The sequence below is a fragment of the Eucalyptus grandis genome, chromosome 11 (genome assembly GCF_016545825.1).
Source record: "Eucalyptus grandis isolate ANBG69807.140 chromosome 11, ASM1654582v1, whole genome shotgun sequence".
In the NCBI taxonomy this organism is placed as follows: Eukaryota; Viridiplantae; Streptophyta; class Magnoliopsida; order Myrtales; family Myrtaceae; genus Eucalyptus; species Eucalyptus grandis.
Window position 1 is genome coordinate 3,350,009 of NC_052622.1, and position 16,853 is coordinate 3,366,861.

The following is a 16,853-nucleotide window of genomic DNA, read 5'->3' on the forward strand; positions in this document are numbered from 1 at the left end:
AACCTTACGATTCGTGAAGTCCTTCAAATGGTAGTAAGTTTTCACGACTTCTTTGGATTTTCGTAAATTTTGAGATCGTAACTTTCCTAAGTTTGGCTTTTTCATCCTTCCCATTTATGGTAAATGATATAATTGATCAAATCCTTCCAACGTACTTTACAAAGATAGGGGTGTTTCTTTATGGAACTCTCAAACTTTTCTTCATGCTTCTTGTCCTTGCTTAGCAAAGGCTAGAATGCTCCGTACACAACGGCTTTTAACTCGAGCGTTGGTCAAAAATAGGAAAGATAACATGCGTTCCGCTGTACAGACTTTCCACTATCCAACAATGGCTACATTAGTCCTCAAACATACCCTCATCTGATATTCTAGAAGATTCAGTCCCATTAACAAGAGGCTGGTTCTCAAACTAATGCTCGGGTTGCCAAGGATGCTGTAATCAAAATCCGTCATCGCCGCCCTCATCGTCTTTATCGCTATCTTGATCCTCGAAATCTTTTTGCATCACTCCTTTGATGCGGCTTCTCTCTGCATCTTTTGCTTGATGGCATCTTCATAAGACATTTCATACCACACGACACCCTTGCCAACCATGGATTTGTTGTGGGCGTCCGTCATCCTCTGTTGCTTGCTTTTCTCTGAGTTCTCCGGTTCGCCCCAATAGTCATATCTATATAAAGGGTTTGAAGGATCGTATTGATCCTTGCCAAAGTAACCGCTGTCTACATATCTCCCTGGCTCTTCCAGTGGCAGGCCCAGGGCTTGTCGGCTGTAAAATAACGAGCCTTGTTCAGCTAACATTATCAGACAGCATATTTTGAGTATCTTAATTCCAGGAACAAAGTTCTCTGGCATTTATAGAGAGAATGAAAGAAAAGATTCTCCGCTGATTTGGTAACAAAACATTCTCAGCACTCCAAAAGGACAGGAACTAACAGCTTTCAGAAAAACTTGCTTTCTAAACATACTATATAAAGGATATCATCATAGCCATTCCTTGTAATGTTTACAAGAATTTCAACCAGATAGACAATCCTATTCTCAGTGAAGGATATTAGCATGCATTGTATACAGTAAGATGCAGTAAGATGCCCACAAGAAAATTATAAGTCACACGTATGAAAGTAAAGGCTATCAATAGGTAGATAGTGACCAAAATCATTTTGCTTCATTTGACAAAATTTGAATGAACTAAGTTTTCCTTTCACAAAAGCAAACATTAGTCCCTTTCATGGACCGTTTTTATTTATTTCGTACAAGGTTTTCTAATTGCAAACTGCAATATTGAACCATTTTGTCAGTGCAACTGATTTTTTTTCCTTACCCTTTTATGACAAATAGTAAAGCCCAAAGCGAAGTGGCACATTGTAGGAATAAGAGTACCAAACATGTGCTAAATTCTGTCATTCCTGGAAATCTGTCAATGGCAACATACATGGCACGTGGAATCTTTTACATATTACGTGTGATATAAACGAAAAAAAAAAAAAAATTAGATTGGGTGATTGCATCCTTTTATGGTTAGTTTTGTTTCCCAAAATGCCCAGTTAGTAAAGACGACAAACGTCAAACACCCGCAATTGGAAACATAAATTGGATTCAATATCAAAAGAGTCAAATATGTTATAATGACATGGGATTACCAGCTGATATCCCTGATCAAGGCTTCTTTCTTCAAATGACCGACGCCAATGCATCAAGTCATACTCATCCATCTCAATATTTCGCCTGAATTTGGAAATTTTATATGCCTCTCCCCTTTCTGCTTCTTTTCTCATTTTCTTATGGAACTACATGTAGACAGAAAGCCAATTAACAGATATCTCATAAAGTGACTTGGCAAACAAAACCAGAGTATCATCTAAATCTGGACAAAATGGGACATATGCATACAGTGACTAAAATTTCATATGAACAGTACTTGAGTAGGGAAGATACAATCTGTGCAACAACAAAGCAATAACTAACCTCACGCTCAGCTAAAGCTGCTTCCAAGTCAAGTTCTCTCACACTAGTTTTCTGCCCAAAATACGAGGCAACATCAGAGAAATCACCAATTATAAGATTGATGTATCTTAAACATCAAATAACCTACCAGAATAACTTTTGGTATTAAGGACTTCTTATAGTAAGCCTTAGTATATTCAACACTCTTCTCTTCATCATAATCATCATCAACCAACTCAGATAATTTTTGGTTTTGGTACTTCTCAGGATTGGCCTCCAAATCATCCAAAATCATTTGCTCAGCGACATGTATCTGCCACAACTGCATAAAGCCACACCACCCCAAATATTGTAATAATGACAATTCACTCATGAGCAGGAGTGGCATTTGAAAGACCGCAGACTTTTGAAGTTTAGTATAAAGTTAACTAAGCTATCAGTACTTTTCTACACTCATTATAGACCATGAAGCTATGGTTGCAGTGCATAACAAGGGTGAAAGGTATGAAAAGAAAACCTCATTGCATAACAGAATAGTTGAGTGAAATGAATATATTCAATCAGAATTTTAGAAACATTATTTAGTGTTGAAACAAATGCCAATGACTTTGGTTACTCGCAAAGGAAATTTCAACCATCTTGCACACATGAAGGACATCATTGTGTTCATTGCTTGAGTTTTGGTAACAAAACCCAAGGATCAAGTTAAGAAAGTTTGTCCAGAAGGGTTAAGCCCTTAGAAGACCTAGAGAAGGTCTTTAAGTTTTCCCCACAAACAAACGTGTGAGCCACTAGGTTTTCTTATTTCCCTTCCTAACATGGATAGGCGCTTAAACCCAATTACCTAACATGAATGACAAACGCATAGTCCAAAGTGCACCTAATTGATTCTCACCTCCAAAAAGGTAGGAGTCATGAAGGTAGACACTTAAGTAGCAGTCCAAAATTTGTTGCCTTAGGATGTACCCCCTCTCTAGTCTTTTAAGTACACTTGGGACCTCTTGTTTGCCATATATTTGTGATTAATTTGTGCGTCAATATGTATGCAACCTAAAACCAAAAACTTGAACAAAGAACCATCAATATGGAATCCATTAGCAATTTTTTTGGAAAAAGTTGCCATTCTGGGGAACGCATGCCATGCGTTTTATATAGGAAGTTAGTTAACATGTGCCCTTAGAGAATAGATCAAGATATACTAAATGTGCTTTGCTAATACCCGACGATGGCCTACAATACAAAGATGATTTAGCAATTATGCGATGGTCACTTGTAAAGAAGACACTTCATATACTGTGGCTGGAATTTCAACAGATGCATTACTGCAAAAGAAAGATGAATGGATCTTATCTACACATATACCTTATCAACATAAGGGTGATTTGATAATAGAGGCTCCTCTTCAGGTTTTGCTCCTGGGTCTTTTCTAGGTATAGGAGGTCTTCCACAATCACGCTGCATATACAGGAGCAAAGAAAAAGATGGAGGTCATTAGAACTCTATAGACTGAATCCTTTCTGGCAAAAGGTCCACAAACAATAAAAATGATTTATGATCACATTTAAGTACATGCCTTGCTTGCAGCGGCCAATTCCATCAGCTCCAGCTGTTCATCCTCCATAAGCTCCATGGATTCCTTGGCAATTCTGCGAGCAGTGGCCTTCTCCACTGCAGCTTTTCGTCTCTCCGCTTCTTTTTTCGACGAAGCTCTTCTTTTTGTCTCTTTTTCTCCGCCTTCCAAACAAAAAACCAGAGAAGTTGGTGAAGAAAAGAGAAAAGAAGAGATGCTGCTTAACCAATCAAATAAAGCAAAAGAAACTAACTAGTTAAAATATAATATCAAGCTCAAATACTTACCTTAATAGATTCTTTCTGTAAATACTTCTCCCGTCACTCTGATTAACGCCTTTGCTCACGTAGCAATCTCTCCTCCTCTATCTGCTGTTCACACATCAACCTTTCTTCTTCCTTCCTTCTTTCATGATCAAATCTTTCCATCTCTTTCCTCATTCATTCCACAGACTGCAATAGAAAAATACAGGATATCAGTACATGCCAAAGTTTTCTCCACAAAGCTTACATATCCTTAACAGTCAGCACAACTCTTCAAAAAGATTGAAACCTTTGGAAGATGACTACATCAACGAGTAGCAGCAAATAACAAATTAATAGCACACAATCACCATATGACAAGTAATGACCAACATATTAGAAGGGGTTCCTCTTTCTGTACAAAATTGCATGTGTGGCTTTTCTTTTGATACTGTAACTGACTATTACATAAACATCATTACAGTAACTGACTATTACACATATTCTGCAGCAAAATAGCCACCTATCTATACTTCCAATACACAAAAATCTCCTTTATCTTCCCTAGTGAAATATGCTATAATACGAAGTCTTAAACTCACACCTTCCTCCAGCCCCTATATGCTGCTGAATTCTTCCAAGTGCAATACCGGAGCTTAATTGTTTTTGAATTTTGGAATTGTGAGATGACCTTCCACCTTTGTCCTTGTAAGAATTTCTAGAAGCAATGGTCTTCCCTCCTCTATGAACAGCAGCAATTGCTCGCTGTCTCTGCTTGTTCAGGCGCTTTACCAACTCAGCATCATTCGCATTCTCTTCACTTTCATCCTGCACCAGGTGGAAAAGAAACTCTCATTACTGAAGCTAACAAGAAAGAGCAATAAACAACGATAAGTGATGACTATGGAAAAACTTCTTTAAAAAACTTAAGTCACTTTTCATTTTCAATAAACTACAGATGACTCACTGATAAACACATGTGAAAAAGCACCAAACACAACAATTAGTAAACACTATACTAGTCTATTATCCCCTCGAAAAAAACAGTTGACAGCAACACAATTACTCAAGCTAAAATCACATGTATTTATCAGCAAAAATTTCGAGAAGCAAATTTACGAATAGCTCATTTTTGTAAGTTCAAACAAGTCCAAATTATGAGCTGCTAAATTCAAAAGACCTCAAGTCAGAAACTTACTTGAATTAGCCATTCCATCAGGCGCCATTAAATGGGATTTTAAAGGAGAACATAGAGAGATAAGTTCATTTCACAGATAGGTGGCATCTTTCAAAGCTTATTCATCATCGTTGTCTATGAAATTTGTCACAAGTACAGAGACTAAACACTCGAGTATAGTCAGAGGTTCTCAAACAAGGAACCCAAGCCCAAAACTATCAAAATGGGCCTGAGCATCATAGAACACAACAAAGGTAGATCGAACTTCAAGATATCTGCAAGCCAGAATGTCTTCAATGTGATTCATATTACTCAACCTTCATGCTTATGTTGATAATCAAAAGTGCTGTCACGCACTATCCAAGACTACATAGCTAGTGGGCGAAAGCCAGACCTAATGCCTAAAAAAATTTCACCATATAAACTTACCTCGTTGAAGTATCCCTCACACCAAGGTTTGCTGAGTTGTCCTTCACATCTTTGTCTATTTTCTTTGATTTCCTCCTCATTTCCTTCTACAATGTGCCCTGGCTGGTCATACAAATAGCAGGAATAGGATATAATATTGAGTAAGTCAGCACATTAGACTTTAAAATATATTTTAAGGTGGATCTCAGCTGACTGCCAGAAAATTAATATTGCATCCTCCAGTTAACCATCCAGGAAACAAACCAGGAAATTCTCATAAACGAATATATAAAACATGACTTCATCTTATCCGGTGAAAAGTCACTCAAGTGCTCCAATAGTCTTAAAAGATCTGCCCAGTTTTGAAAATAAAGCACAGCGAACAACATAGCTTCCAGTAAAAAAGAGGAAATCTCATGCCCTGATGTTATAGGTTTCACAAAGTTTCAGCAATGTTGATTTTCAGGCCTATTACAGCGAATGCTCTGATACTAGTACCTGATCCAGCAGATGCAAAGAGTCAACATCACTCATGATTGTTTCATCCCTTCCAGCGCTATCTTCTTCATCATCATAACATATATCCTGGTCCTTTTCTTCTTCGACGAACTATATCAAAGGAATCCAATAAGAGAAGGTTAATATCGCATCATGGACAATGCACACTTACAATACTCAATCAATGACACGCTAGGGATGAACTTTCGATTAATGTCAACTAGTTGCACAAAAATTCTCCAGGGCAACATGTAATTGGTTCCAGAAAATTTGTATATGCTGTTTTCATTTACATTTCAGAATGCGGCAGCTTCAAAAACACGTTTGGAAAGACACTGGAAATTATTTTACAACTTCGACAATGGAAAGCATGTTATGAATGAAAAAAAGAGTTCAAAGCTGAAAATGACATTTTGGTGTATCCAGTATTTATTCATTCTAACAAAAGCACAGATCTTTGGAAGGAAAAAGAAAAATTCTATTTTACAGCTTTGATGGAATACAAGCATATACTCCCATTTTTCATCCCGTTAGAGAATTTTCATTTTCATTCACACGTTTCCAAGAAAACAGAAAACAAAAATTAAAATACTACCAAAGTACTTCCACTTCCACTTCCAATCAAGGAGCAAACATGCAAGAGCCAGGAGCCACAATGCAGGCAATTGGCGAGATATTATTTTGGCTTTCAGATGCAAGAGAATGAAGATGATCGTGAGAAAAGGAGCTGACAGAAGCCAAGAATGACAAAGAGTAAAATCCATGGAAGGAATAAGACTAAATAGGCACACTCCTAAGTGGTCCAAGCATGAACCAGAATAATCAATTATGGTCAGCCACTAGGTCTAACACCGAATTAAGCAGTTGGACAACACAATGTTAACGATTTGCAAATCATCGTGAATCACTATACCTTGTCCATATCATCTTGCTCTTTTCTAGTAAACCCACTAGCAGCAAGTTCTTTGTCCAGAAAACCAACAGATTTGCTTATTGAATAAAAACAAGGTCTACTGCTTCCTTCTGAATCTTCCTCTGAATTCTACTGAGTGGATTCCTAATGCAAGTGTGCTCCATCCTTATCCGACTATAAACCTTAACATGAATTCTACTGAGTGGAATCCAAAAAAAAAAAGAAAAACGAACCTCCGGACGTACGGGAGTCGCCAATGGGGTGCCTATCGGTGGGGCTTGGGCAGGTGACGGCGGGAGGCGACGGTGTCGGCATCGGCGGCGTCCGCGTTCAGGTGCAGGGGGCGCTTCGCCAAGGAAAGAGAGAGAGCGACCTTCGTTCGCGGAGAGGGAAGCCAAAACGCAAGTAGGGGTTTGTCGGCGTCGGGGTTGGCCAGCGAGGGCGCTCCGTAGAGGAAAGAGGGAGAGAGCGGAGCAGAGGTCGCGAGAGGGAGGCGAAAGGGCGTCGGCGACGGCGTCGGGGGCGGAGGTGGAGGTGGAGGGGCGGAGGCGTCGGCGTCGGCGTTGGCGTCAGAGTCGGGGCGACGGAGGCAACTCGCTTGAGGGGCGTCGGCGTCGGAGTCGGGTTCAGGGGCGGAGGCGGAGGCTGCGTCGGCGTCGGCATCGGAGTTGGGGGCGACGGAGGCAACCGGCGGAGGGGCGTCGGCGTCGCGGGCAACCAGCAAGGAGAGAGCAGAGGCGTCGGCGGAGGTGGAAAGGGCGTCGGCGTCGGTGTCGCGGGCAACCAGCATAGGAGAGCAGAGGCGTCAGCGGAGGTGGAAAGGGCGTCGGCGTCGGCAGAGGTGGAAAGGGCGTCGGCGTCGCAGGCAACCAGCGGAGGAGGCGTCGCGGGCAACCAGCGGAGGAGAGAGCGCAAAGGAGGGGAACAGCATTCGGAGAGAGAAGCCCTGCGATTTTGTTCTCTCGCAAAACGGAACGGAGAACGGGGAGAACGGGGAAAGGGAGAGAAGAGAGAGAGGACGAGTGGACATGTCGCAGAGGAGAGCAGAGGAGAGAGAGCGTCAGAGTGGTGGGCAAGGAGGAGCGCGCGCAAATTTTGAAAGCCTGACACCCTCGTCTACGTGGCGCCACGCGTCAGTCGCTGAATGGTTTAACCCACCGCCTACGTGTTGGGTTAAACCACCCAATATTTTCTCCTATGTTGGATGCTCTCGCATCAGGAGGACAAACATGTTCACGTCCGCCCGCCAGTCTCGCGTGCTCTACGGCTACCACCGTGATTAAAACCATTCCCTACCGGCGAACACGTCCGTCACTCAGAGCATTGATCCTTCCCCACCTTCAAGCCTCTTGCAATTCGCTGCCTCGAAATGGCCTCCTCCGTCCACGCTGTCGAGATTAAACTCATCGGCGCCAATCGCCTCGAAAATGTGAACCAGGGCGGCGGACGTCTCCTGCCTTACGCCGCCGTCTGGCTTCACTACAGCTGCATAGGCTTCACACCAGCCGACCCTTTCGGTGGGTCCTCCCCCTCCTGGAACCACACCGTCCTCCTTCCCCTGCCTTCGGGTATGCCGATTGAGGACGCCGTGTTGCAAGTCCGCGTCCTGCACGCTGGCTCTGAGGACGGCACCGGGCTGCTGATTGGCTTGGCCCAGCTCCGGCTCCGCGATGTCCTCGAGGACGACGTCGGCGGAGAGCGCGCCTACCGGTGGACCCTCCAGCTCTGGGAGCCCTCTAGCAGGCCCCAGGGGACGGTTGACATCGAGCTTGCGGTGAGGGAGATGCGCTACTGTGTGACTCCAACTGTCCATGCCGTCCCACCACCACCACCACCACCACCACCACCGAGCTCTGGGCAGGAAGAGGGAATTGTAGGGGTGTTCCCGGCGTTTGTTTTTCCCTCGTCCGATGAAGACCCTGAAGCCATTGAAGATCCCTCCAATCTCTTCTCCGACGAGGCCTCCAGTACCTCCGAAGAAGCCTCCGAAACCTCCTCTGTAGACAAAGACGAAGACGGAGACACCGTCATGATTGATCTCGCCTGCGAAGACGACAGCGAAGACGACGACGACGACGACGACGACGATAATTAGTCGTTCCCTATCGTCCGTCGAGGCCCCCGGAGTGAACGAGGTAATCGAGACTTCATTCTAGCGTCTTTCCGGGATACGCGGGGATTATTTTGCTCTGGGATATCCGTGGATTCGTGTCCATAAATAAGGACGACAAGCGTCCAAGTACTGAAAGGCTTGTTCTCACTTCTCATATGTACCGATTTGTGTTAAGCTTGTACAACTTTTTAGAATAATATTACTTTCAATCTGTTCCCTTTAGTGCTCAGGCATATGCTTGAGTTACATTGCCGCAGAGCATCACTGATTAGTGGCTTAACCAAAGTCGAGATGAACAGCCCAAACTTTCTCGCGAGCCATTATTGGGAAGTATCCGAAGGAATAGGCTTGAAGGCTTGATCAATCGGACCATGTCTCTATAGTGCCCACATGATAATCATCGTCTGAGAAGCATAAACCATACGGCACAAAACCAGGCAAATCCAAAATAACGTCAGGTGACTATCCCCGAGAAAAACCATCTCATTGTCAAGGCTCTTGATCTCGAACCACCTCGGCTCCTCTCCTTCTCCTTAGCTTGAAGACTGTATATATCAAATCTGTGATCCGAATTTTTAGAAGGGTCCGGCAATGCAACGTATAGAATCAACGAATATATCTTCTGCGAGCAGTTAATGTTCCATAAATAAAGAAAATCAATCACAATGTACAAGTTCAGCAGTCATATTCCAGTAGAACTACAAGATCGTTTGTATCAAAGCTCAGCAATATAATTAGTTGAATCAGCTTGTGAAACAAGTCATTGTACAGAAGCTAAGAAGATCGGTCGTGATGTACAAGTTTTTCAGGATCACAGCTGCAATGTGCTCTATGTTGACTGTGATGTGAATGAAGAATAAGGATGCTGTTACTAGTCAGGCCAGGCAAGGAGATTTTGCAATGGCTTGTGTTAGTTGTCAGTCAGAAAATAGAGCCTTGAAACAGAACCATGCTTTGATGAAGGATCTTGCTTATTCTTGCCACTGTTGGCTCGCAGGCAGGAGCGTTTGTTGTCAGTCATCGGAGTCTCAAAAACCATGTCACAGGTTGTCCTGGTTCGATCTTTCTTCTTCAGTAGCTTTCTCCTAGGATCGGACTGGTTCTTCGTTCCCCCAGGCTGCTTTGGAGCCCAGACTCTTTGCAGATCGGGTACCCAGCTTGTGAATGATGCGAATCTCCGAGCCCTCTCTCTTCTTTCCTGAGCTTCATTTAATCTGCGGAGATGCTCCTCTCGATTTGCTCTGGCATTGTCGCCTTGCCATCGTTCATCTAATTCATTTTCTGCTGAAACCGATCTATCAGACTGGATGTTTTTGTCCATTTTATCTTCATCTGTGCATTTACTGCTGTCTTGACTATTGAGTTGCAAATTGGGCAACTCATCTTCCTCGTCATGGAATAACAGCAAATCCATTTTTGAATAGATGCGCTGGACCACCTCCTCTAGATCAGTAAAATATCTGAAGCTCACAGAAGGAGAAAAAGTAAGAGTGCTGGATATTTCCTTAGCCCAATATGTGAAGTAGAAGCTGTTGATGGTTAAGCTGGTACAATTTTGCTTATGAATATAAGAGAAAAACTACATGTGTAGTTTGGCTTGAACCTGACTTATGATTATCCAATACTTCTATTAAACAGAGTTAACTGCCCCAGAAATAGACCTGGCTGCACAAGCACCCCTTCAGAAGTACTTCTATAAATATATATATTTTGGTCGCACACAATTTATATTTCACACCACACAAATCCTTTCTTAGCGTGTGGATAGAAAGATATTATGCCAATGTCCATGCAGTTTTGGGGGAAAAAAGAAGCAGGTCGCAAGTCACGAACATGTTGCCATGCCATGGTACTGCATATCAAGAGCAGAAATTTCCTACCGTTAAGTGTTACCAATATGATATACCTGCTCTTGATGATCTTTCCCACATAATTATGAAGGCTCCAATCGCCAAAAAAGCCACCCTCCATTTGGCATTGGATGCACTCCAAAAACAGGCATATTTGCTTCACAAACTTTAGCTTCACCGACTCCTTAAATATAGTTGCTATTTGCAAGCGCAATATTTCCATTCGGAAAAATATCTGCAATTCGTATCTGTTGCTTATTAAGGAAAAGGAAAAGAAAAGACATCAACAAAAACCATCTAGGGCTGATGTAAAGCTGCAATATGATGAGCCCAGATGGAAAAGAAGTATATTAGTAAAGGATACTCTCTAATGACACGCGCTGAAGCAGTCGAGTCTGACTTTGGACAGGATTGATCCCTGGTTTTGTTCCTTTCACTTAAGTCCTTTGGATCCAAAAGCACAAGTTTCATCAACTCAGCAGCAACCCTGCTGCAACTAGCGTCATCTGCATTTGCTGAAGGGGACTGATTTACTGCAGCCAGTTCAGATTCAAAATTCTGGTATATATATAATGTGCAGGATTTCACAAGCCGTTCTGCCAAAGCCCCCAAGTCTACCCCTTCAGATTCAATTCCTTGACGGGTCTTGCTGGGTATGCTACTGAGGAAATCTTCTGGACTTACTATATCATTTCCACATGCAACTTCATCTTGTACTCTAGAAACTGCAGTCAAAGAATCCTCTCCGCAGGAGGCACATGCAGAGATTGGCTGTTCATTCACTTCTGGCGTGTCTGCTTGTCTGTTCTCCATTTCTATTGGCATGTGAACTTGGGGCTCGGATCCATCTGACTTAAGGCCAGGTTGGATAGCTCTTTGAGCCTGTTTCATCCAGCATTTCAAAAACTTTAACTTCTTGGACTTACCAGTTTCCCTGGAAAAATATAAGTCCTCCAATTTCATTTCTAAACCTTCAAAAGCACTTTTTTACAGAAGGCAGGCCAAGTAAGGTTCTGAAGTAAATGCAAGTTCTCTCTGTTCTTTTTCCTTTTACTATCACCAAGTTCGATCTGCTTCTTTGTGGACAAAGATTCACACTGAAAGTCATTAGACCCAATTGTGTCTAGCATATCTGGACTGGACCTAAGCACGTTGCTATCGTGCTTCCCAGCAAACGGCAATGGATTCACTGCTTCCATGTTTGGGGAAGAAGCAATCTTTGGAAGGAACAACAGAGCAGAAGATATGGTGAATGGTTTAAGAATCCCAATGCGTGAATCTCCTCTCCCATTCTTAAGCAAAACTGAAGCCCAAAAACCCTCCCTGCACATAAAACTCAAGAAAATTTCCCATGTAGGAGGGTTCTATTCACTTGCTCGCCTGACTCTTTCGCTAGTATTTTAAGCACCTTATCTCCCAAAAAGTCACTGCTGCTACCAGAAGTCTGATCCATCCTATGTTTCCTCGAGTGTTCACAAACAAGAATCGGTTCAGAAAATTGCCCGTCCAACTTAGCAAACTTATCCTGCTTTTGTACTGTCTTGACATTTATCATCGTGACGCCATCAATGAACTGTTCCATATATTTGCTCTTTCCTTCATGAAGCCCAGATCGCAAACTTTTAGATGCTGGACTCAACAATACTTCTTTACCTTCATATCTATGCACCGTTTTCAACTTAACAATTCTAGCTCGCAGCATTTGCATTCCAATGGCTTTCCGTTCACATCTAAAATCTCAAGGCCCAAAGTGGCACGATTCCTATTAACACGATTCTGAATGTCAACGTATCTCGACAAGACGGCAATTCTAGGATAAATCAATTCAAAGGGCACAAGAGCAGAACCCAACACAATCGATTTAGTCGAGCAAAACCCCCACCCTATTCTCCTAATCGCATCCTTGAAAGCCACAAACCATTCTGAATCTTCGTCCCCAACCTCTTCCACTTCACATTCCGATTCGCAGTTCACATCAACCCAGCTGAAATGAATATCTTTACTAACGAATGCATCGTTCACGTTCTTAAAAAACCCGTGAAACTTATCGCACAACCAATCCGCACTGCTCATCCCCTCACCTCCCACCTCCACTCCCAAGAATTCACAACCCGATTTCCTATCTCTACACGCGGGCGACAACATAACGACCAAATTAGACCTAACACCGAAATCACCACGCGAAGCCGTACCCGAACCTTCCTCGTCGGCCACGAGGTCCCAGGCGTAGTCGTGCAGGAGCTGGCGCATCGAGGCCGCGACATTCCCTCCCTTCGCGGCGGCGGCGGCGGCGCATCGGAGGTCGGCGCCGGACCCGCGAGGCCGCTGGAGAGGGAGGCGAGGGAGTCGGCGAGGGAGCGGAGGTGGCGGCGGGGGCGTCGAAGGAGAGGTGGAGGGGGAATTGGGGATCCTGGAGGAGGACAGGATCGGGGAGAGGGAGGAGAAGAAGAACTTGAAGGAGGAGAGGGCGGAGGAAGTGGAGAGGGGGAGCGAGAGGAGGGCCCGGGCGGAGGAGGGACGGAGGAGAGGTAGGGAGGCGGCGGCGAGGCACGGCTGCGGAGGAGCGGGTCGAGGTCGACGAGGAGGACGACGCGCCGGGTTCGGGAGAAGTCGGTGATCGGATCGGTCGCCATAGAAAGGAGGGAGCGCGGGGGTGTTTTTCTGTGGATTGAACTTGAAGCAGAGTGCGAGGGAGGGAGGGAGAGGTTTTTATTTTTTATTTTTATTTTTTATTTGAAGGCGGTGTGGAGTGGCGGGAAATAAGAGGAGCGGCGGGCAAATTTTCTTTGTCTGCGGAGCTCGGTCCCACTAAAAGTCAAAGTTGGTGATTTCTAGGAAAATTACATATGGTTTTATACTTTGAATTTGTTTAGCGTAATTTCTAAATTTTATTCCTAATAATATTTTCCATTGATATTTCGATTTTTTTCAATATGATATCTAGACTTTTCTCACAAGTTCAATTTAGTCTCTAAACTATATAAAATTTCAATATTGTCCATAAATTTAAATTAATAGAAGAATAATTTAGAGATCAAATTGAACAAATTAAAAAATTATGGAACTACATTGTATATTGAAATAAAGTTTAGAACAAATTAAAAGTTCATTGAACACATTGTACATTAAATCAAAAATTACTGACTACTTGTCTTGTTTTCTCAAAAATTTGGCCAATCTCTAGCCCAAATGATAGAGATCGTCTACACCTTCAAATTAATAATCTTGGCGTCCCTTTCTTATGAAAATGTGACAATGCCCAACCTAGCTAATAAATCGGGGTGCCCACTCAAATATTCTCAAACCAATTGAAAATCAAATCACCAAAACTCTAGGCAAGATGCTAAAATGAGTTTAGAATGACAAGTAAATATATCTTTTTTATACGGAGATTTGCTTAGAGGTGTACGAATGATATATGCAAAAGAAAAAAAAAAATATGCAAGTGGTTATTAAGTCCAAAATGAGGCGTCCTTGTGGGTTTTCTAAAGATAATTAAGTTTTTCATATTATGGATGATTAGTTGTGGGGCAAATCGCGTCTTACCTTAGAATCGGAAATTGGACCATAGGGTCGTTGATTCCTCATTCGTGAATTGGAAACAAACTTATCCACTTTTTGGATCGAATAAATTTGATTTTTTTTAAATGTTTCATTTTTTTCCAAATGTTTTTACATATATTGAAATCTATTTAATCGTAGGATGAAATCATTAATCATAGGAAACTTATTAGTAAAAGAAGAGTTACTCCCATAAATGTAGCTGTTGCCCTTGATAAAAAAAATAAAGAAAAAAAATATACGTTGAGCCGACTCGATTTGGTTTTCTAGTTCCCTAATTTTGGAACTCAAAACTAGACCGATTCCTATGAGAATTACCCATAACTAGTTAGTCCAGTTCGATTCTTTGGTCCAGTTGGACCAAGACCGTTGCACATCTCTAGGGAGTCTAGTCCATATCAATATCACTACCTAAGGAAAAGATTAAAAAATCGTGGAAAAATTATGTGCAACGTACCATTTTTTTTTTTTATTTAACATGTTGCACTTTGTACCCACCCTCGAAAGTCACGTGCGGACGTGCCAGTCCTTCCTTTTAAAGCGACTGGGGTCTCTGTGAAGGAGTAGAAAGAGGGTGGTGGATCACAAGTTGGGCCGGAGCCCATTTTTTCCGGCCCGAGCCCACCCATTTCATTTCGAAAAGTTCTCGCTCCCCACTCTCGGCGCACGTGAGCCCACACCGAAACAGAAGCGAGAACACTCTCTCGAAACATAATAGACGAAGAAGATAACGAGTTCCCAACCCGAGTCGCTCGCGGTCGCCCCCGCCACTCCCCAACCTCCGCGCCTCCACGGCTGAGCTCACGGCGGATCCCGCACAAGCCCAGCCCCGACCCTCCAAGGACGATGATCGCGCTCTCGCCTTCGAAGCTCGCTCCGGCTCCCGCCAATCCCTCCACGAGCTCCTCCTCCTCCCCTCCGTCGGCTTCCTTCTTCCCCAATTCGCGCAAACCCGCCCCGCCGCCGCGCCTGCATGTCCGCTCCAGGGGGCCCCGGACCCTGACGGGGACCTTCTCGAAGTCGTCGCTGGAGGAGGACGAGTGGCTGAAGCGCCTCCCGGACAAGACCAAGCCGCTCTACTCCCACAGCTTGTCCTGCATCGAGGCCTGGCTGAGGAACATGGGGTTCTTCCACAGCTTTCAATTTAGTCTCTAAATTATATAAAATTTTAATATTATTCATAAAATTAAATTAATAAAATAATAATATTAAAAAAATTTATATAATTTAAACATTAAATTAAATATGTATCAAAGAAATTTAGATAAATAATTAAGGGACTGCATTGTATATTAAAATAAATTAAAAAATTACGGGCGGAGGGCCGAGCTACGTATTTGTCGTACAGTTGCTGGGAGTAGTCATGAGGAGGCTATTAAGTACACATAGTGTAAACCGTTCTGCAGATAACATCAACAAAGTCAACAACTGTCGACAAAAGATACGATAATGCAGCTCGACAAGCAGGCATGCGTGGAAAAGGAGAAGATAAGAGGGGCTAAATACGTGTAGAGCATCATGTAGTCGTCCGAGCTGAATTGGGTCTCCTCGAGCCCCTCGAGGAGGTTCTTCAGCTTCGCGATGCCCTTCTGCGTGAAATCCCATCCTCGCTCTTCGTCGATGGTCTTCCTGCCGTTCATCCTTGTAGAGCCACAACTCAACTCTCAATTTCCTCTGCAGGAAGAGGAACAAATCCCAAGGAGAAGCCACCTCGTCCCACCACATCCCCCCAAGCGCTTCCTTCCCAACGCCCGCACAAGAGACGCGAAGCGGGAAGCCTCCCCCGCCGGCCCACCGCCACCACTGCACAAACCAAGCAAACGACTCCCAGACGCAGCGGCGGCAATCGCCGAACAGATCACGGCCGCGACCGAAACAGAACTCGCGCAGCAGCGAGAACGGCGGCAACCCTAAGAAGGGGCGGCTGGGGCTCCGCCGGCGCGGCCGAATCCAAAAGGAGGCAAAAGAAGCGCGGAAGAAGATGCAACTACAGACGGACGAGGACGCCGGCGACGCCGCGCCGCGCGTACGGAGGAGGCGGCGAGAGGAGGAGGAGGAGGAGGAGGGGGCGATCGGCGCTGCAGGATCCCGCCGGCGCGACGGCGAAATCGACGGAACGGACGGAGCCGCGCTCGCAATCGCGGGGAAATCAGTCTAGAGAGGAGGGGCGGGGCTTGGAACGGGCCTGTGGATTTGTTCTTCTTCCTGCAGAGGAACTTGAGAGTCGAGCTGTGGCTCTACAAGGATGAACGACAGGAAGAGCATCGACCTAAAGCAAGGATGGGATTTCATGCAGAAGGGCATCGCGCGAGACGCGGGATCCATGAGAGCTAGAGAGAGAGAGAGAGAGAGGGGGGTTGTGGCGTTTGGGGAAGATGGATTGGGTTAGGGGGATAGCGGGGAGGGGGTTTATATAGCTTTCTCGCTCTCTCTCCACCCGCTGAAATCACGGAGGAGGACGCTAAAAATCATGGGTCCCACTCACCACCTTCTCTATAAGTCATCAGCTTCTTAATGCTCCTCTCTACCCTCACCTGCCAAAGCTCGATCTTTGAGCTCAAAGCCTGTAGTGCT

General features: G+C 44.1%; 5 protein-coding genes across 5 annotated transcripts; 2 read left to right on the plus strand and 3 right to left on the minus strand.

Annotated features, from left to right (window-relative positions):
* Positions 1 to 489: 489 nt before the first annotated feature.
* Positions 490 to 4,406, minus strand: LOC120286230 (protein PLASTID TRANSCRIPTIONALLY ACTIVE 10-like). The gene is made up of 8 exons (XM_039304404.1): positions 4,364 to 4,406; positions 3,805 to 3,969; positions 3,521 to 3,681; positions 3,310 to 3,402; positions 2,096 to 2,269; positions 1,969 to 2,019; positions 1,644 to 1,790; positions 490 to 769 (listed from the first exon to the last, which is right to left on the minus strand). Exons 3-8 carry the CDS (start codon positions 3,575 to 3,577, stop codon positions 671 to 673), a joined length of 621 nt encoding a protein of 206 aa, XP_039160338.1. The 5' UTR covers positions 3,578 to 3,681; positions 3,805 to 3,969; positions 4,364 to 4,406; the 3' UTR covers positions 490 to 670.
* LOC120289575 lies at positions 3,932 to 6,890 on the minus strand. Its single transcript, XM_039304676.1, has 5 exons — positions 6,756 to 6,890; positions 5,843 to 5,953; positions 5,366 to 5,467; positions 4,362 to 4,587; positions 3,932 to 3,969 (listed from the first exon to the last, which is right to left on the minus strand). Exons 1-5 carry the CDS (start codon positions 6,762 to 6,764, stop codon positions 3,932 to 3,934), a joined length of 486 nt encoding a protein of 161 aa, XP_039160610.1. The 5' UTR covers positions 6,765 to 6,890.
* Positions 6,891 to 8,124: 1,234 nt separating this feature from the next.
* LOC120289576 lies at positions 8,125 to 8,850 on the plus strand. Its single transcript, XM_039304677.1, has one exon. It carries the CDS (start codon positions 8,125 to 8,127, stop codon positions 8,848 to 8,850), a length of 726 nt encoding a protein of 241 aa, XP_039160611.1.
* A 928-nt stretch (positions 8,851 to 9,778) lies between these two features.
* Positions 9,779 to 14,306, minus strand: LOC120289577. The gene is made up of 6 exons (XM_039304678.1): positions 14,265 to 14,306; positions 12,637 to 13,379; positions 11,817 to 12,041; positions 11,083 to 11,700; positions 10,775 to 10,966; positions 9,779 to 10,328 (listed from the first exon to the last, which is right to left on the minus strand). The coding sequence occupies exons 1-6, from the start codon at positions 14,304 to 14,306 to the stop codon at positions 9,779 to 9,781; spliced, it is 2,370 nt and encodes a 789-aa protein (XP_039160612.1).
* Positions 14,307 to 15,125: 819 nt separating this feature from the next.
* Positions 15,126 to 16,437, plus strand: LOC120289579 (serine/arginine repetitive matrix protein 1-like). The gene is made up of 2 exons (XM_039304679.1): positions 15,126 to 15,403; positions 15,960 to 16,437. The coding sequence occupies exons 1-2, from the start codon at positions 15,126 to 15,128 to the stop codon at positions 16,435 to 16,437; spliced, it is 756 nt and encodes a 251-aa protein (XP_039160613.1).
* Positions 16,438 to 16,853: the final 416 nt, after the last annotated feature.

What these genes read in the sequence shown, in the direction of transcription:
- LOC120286230 (XM_039304404.1), bottom strand. Translation starts at nt 3,577, where the DNA reads ATGGAGCTTATGGAGGATGAACAGCTGGAGCTGATGGAATTGGCCGCT. An exon ending in CAGCTTTAGCTGAGCGTGAG is followed by an intron (nt 1,791 to 1,968) that starts GTTAGTTATTGC and finishes GTCTACATGTAG; the next exon opens with TTCCATAAGAAAATGAGAAA. An exon ending in TTGATCAGGGATATCAGCTG is followed by an intron (nt 770 to 1,643) that starts GTAATCCCATGT and finishes GTTATTTTACAG; the next exon opens with CCGACAAGCCCTGGGCCTGC.
- LOC120289575 (XM_039304676.1), bottom strand. An exon ending in CTTTGCATCTGCTGGATCAG is followed by an intron (nt 5,468 to 5,842) that starts GTACTAGTATCA and finishes TTGTATGACCAG; the next exon opens with CCAGGGCACATTGTAGAAGG. An exon ending in TATAGGGGCTGGAGGAAGGT is followed by an intron (nt 3,970 to 4,361) that starts GTGAGTTTAAGA and finishes TTTCTATTGCAG; the next exon opens with TCTGTGGAATGAATGAGGAA.
- LOC120289576 (XM_039304677.1), top strand. Translation starts at nt 8,125, where the DNA reads ATGGCCTCCTCCGTCCACGCTGTCGAGATTAAACTCATCGGCGCCAAT.
- LOC120289577 (XM_039304678.1), bottom strand. Translation starts at nt 14,306, where the DNA reads ATGAGGAATCAACGACCCTATGGTCCAATTTCCGATTCTAAG. An exon ending in GTCCAATTTCCGATTCTAAG is followed by an intron (nt 13,380 to 14,264) that starts GTAAGACGCGAT and finishes TTCAATCCACAG; the next exon opens with AAAAACACCCCCGCGCTCCC. An exon ending in GGAAAGATCATCAAGAGCAG is followed by an intron (nt 10,329 to 10,774) that starts GTATATCATATT and finishes TGTGAGCTTCAG; the next exon opens with ATATTTTACTGATCTAGAGG.
- LOC120289579 (XM_039304679.1), top strand. Translation starts at nt 15,126, where the DNA reads ATGATCGCGCTCTCGCCTTCGAAGCTCGCTCCGGCTCCCGCCAATCCC. An exon ending in GCCTGGCTGAGGAACATGGG is followed by an intron (nt 15,404 to 15,959) that starts GTTCTTCCACAG and finishes TTTCCTCTGCAG; the next exon opens with GAAGAGGAACAAATCCCAAG.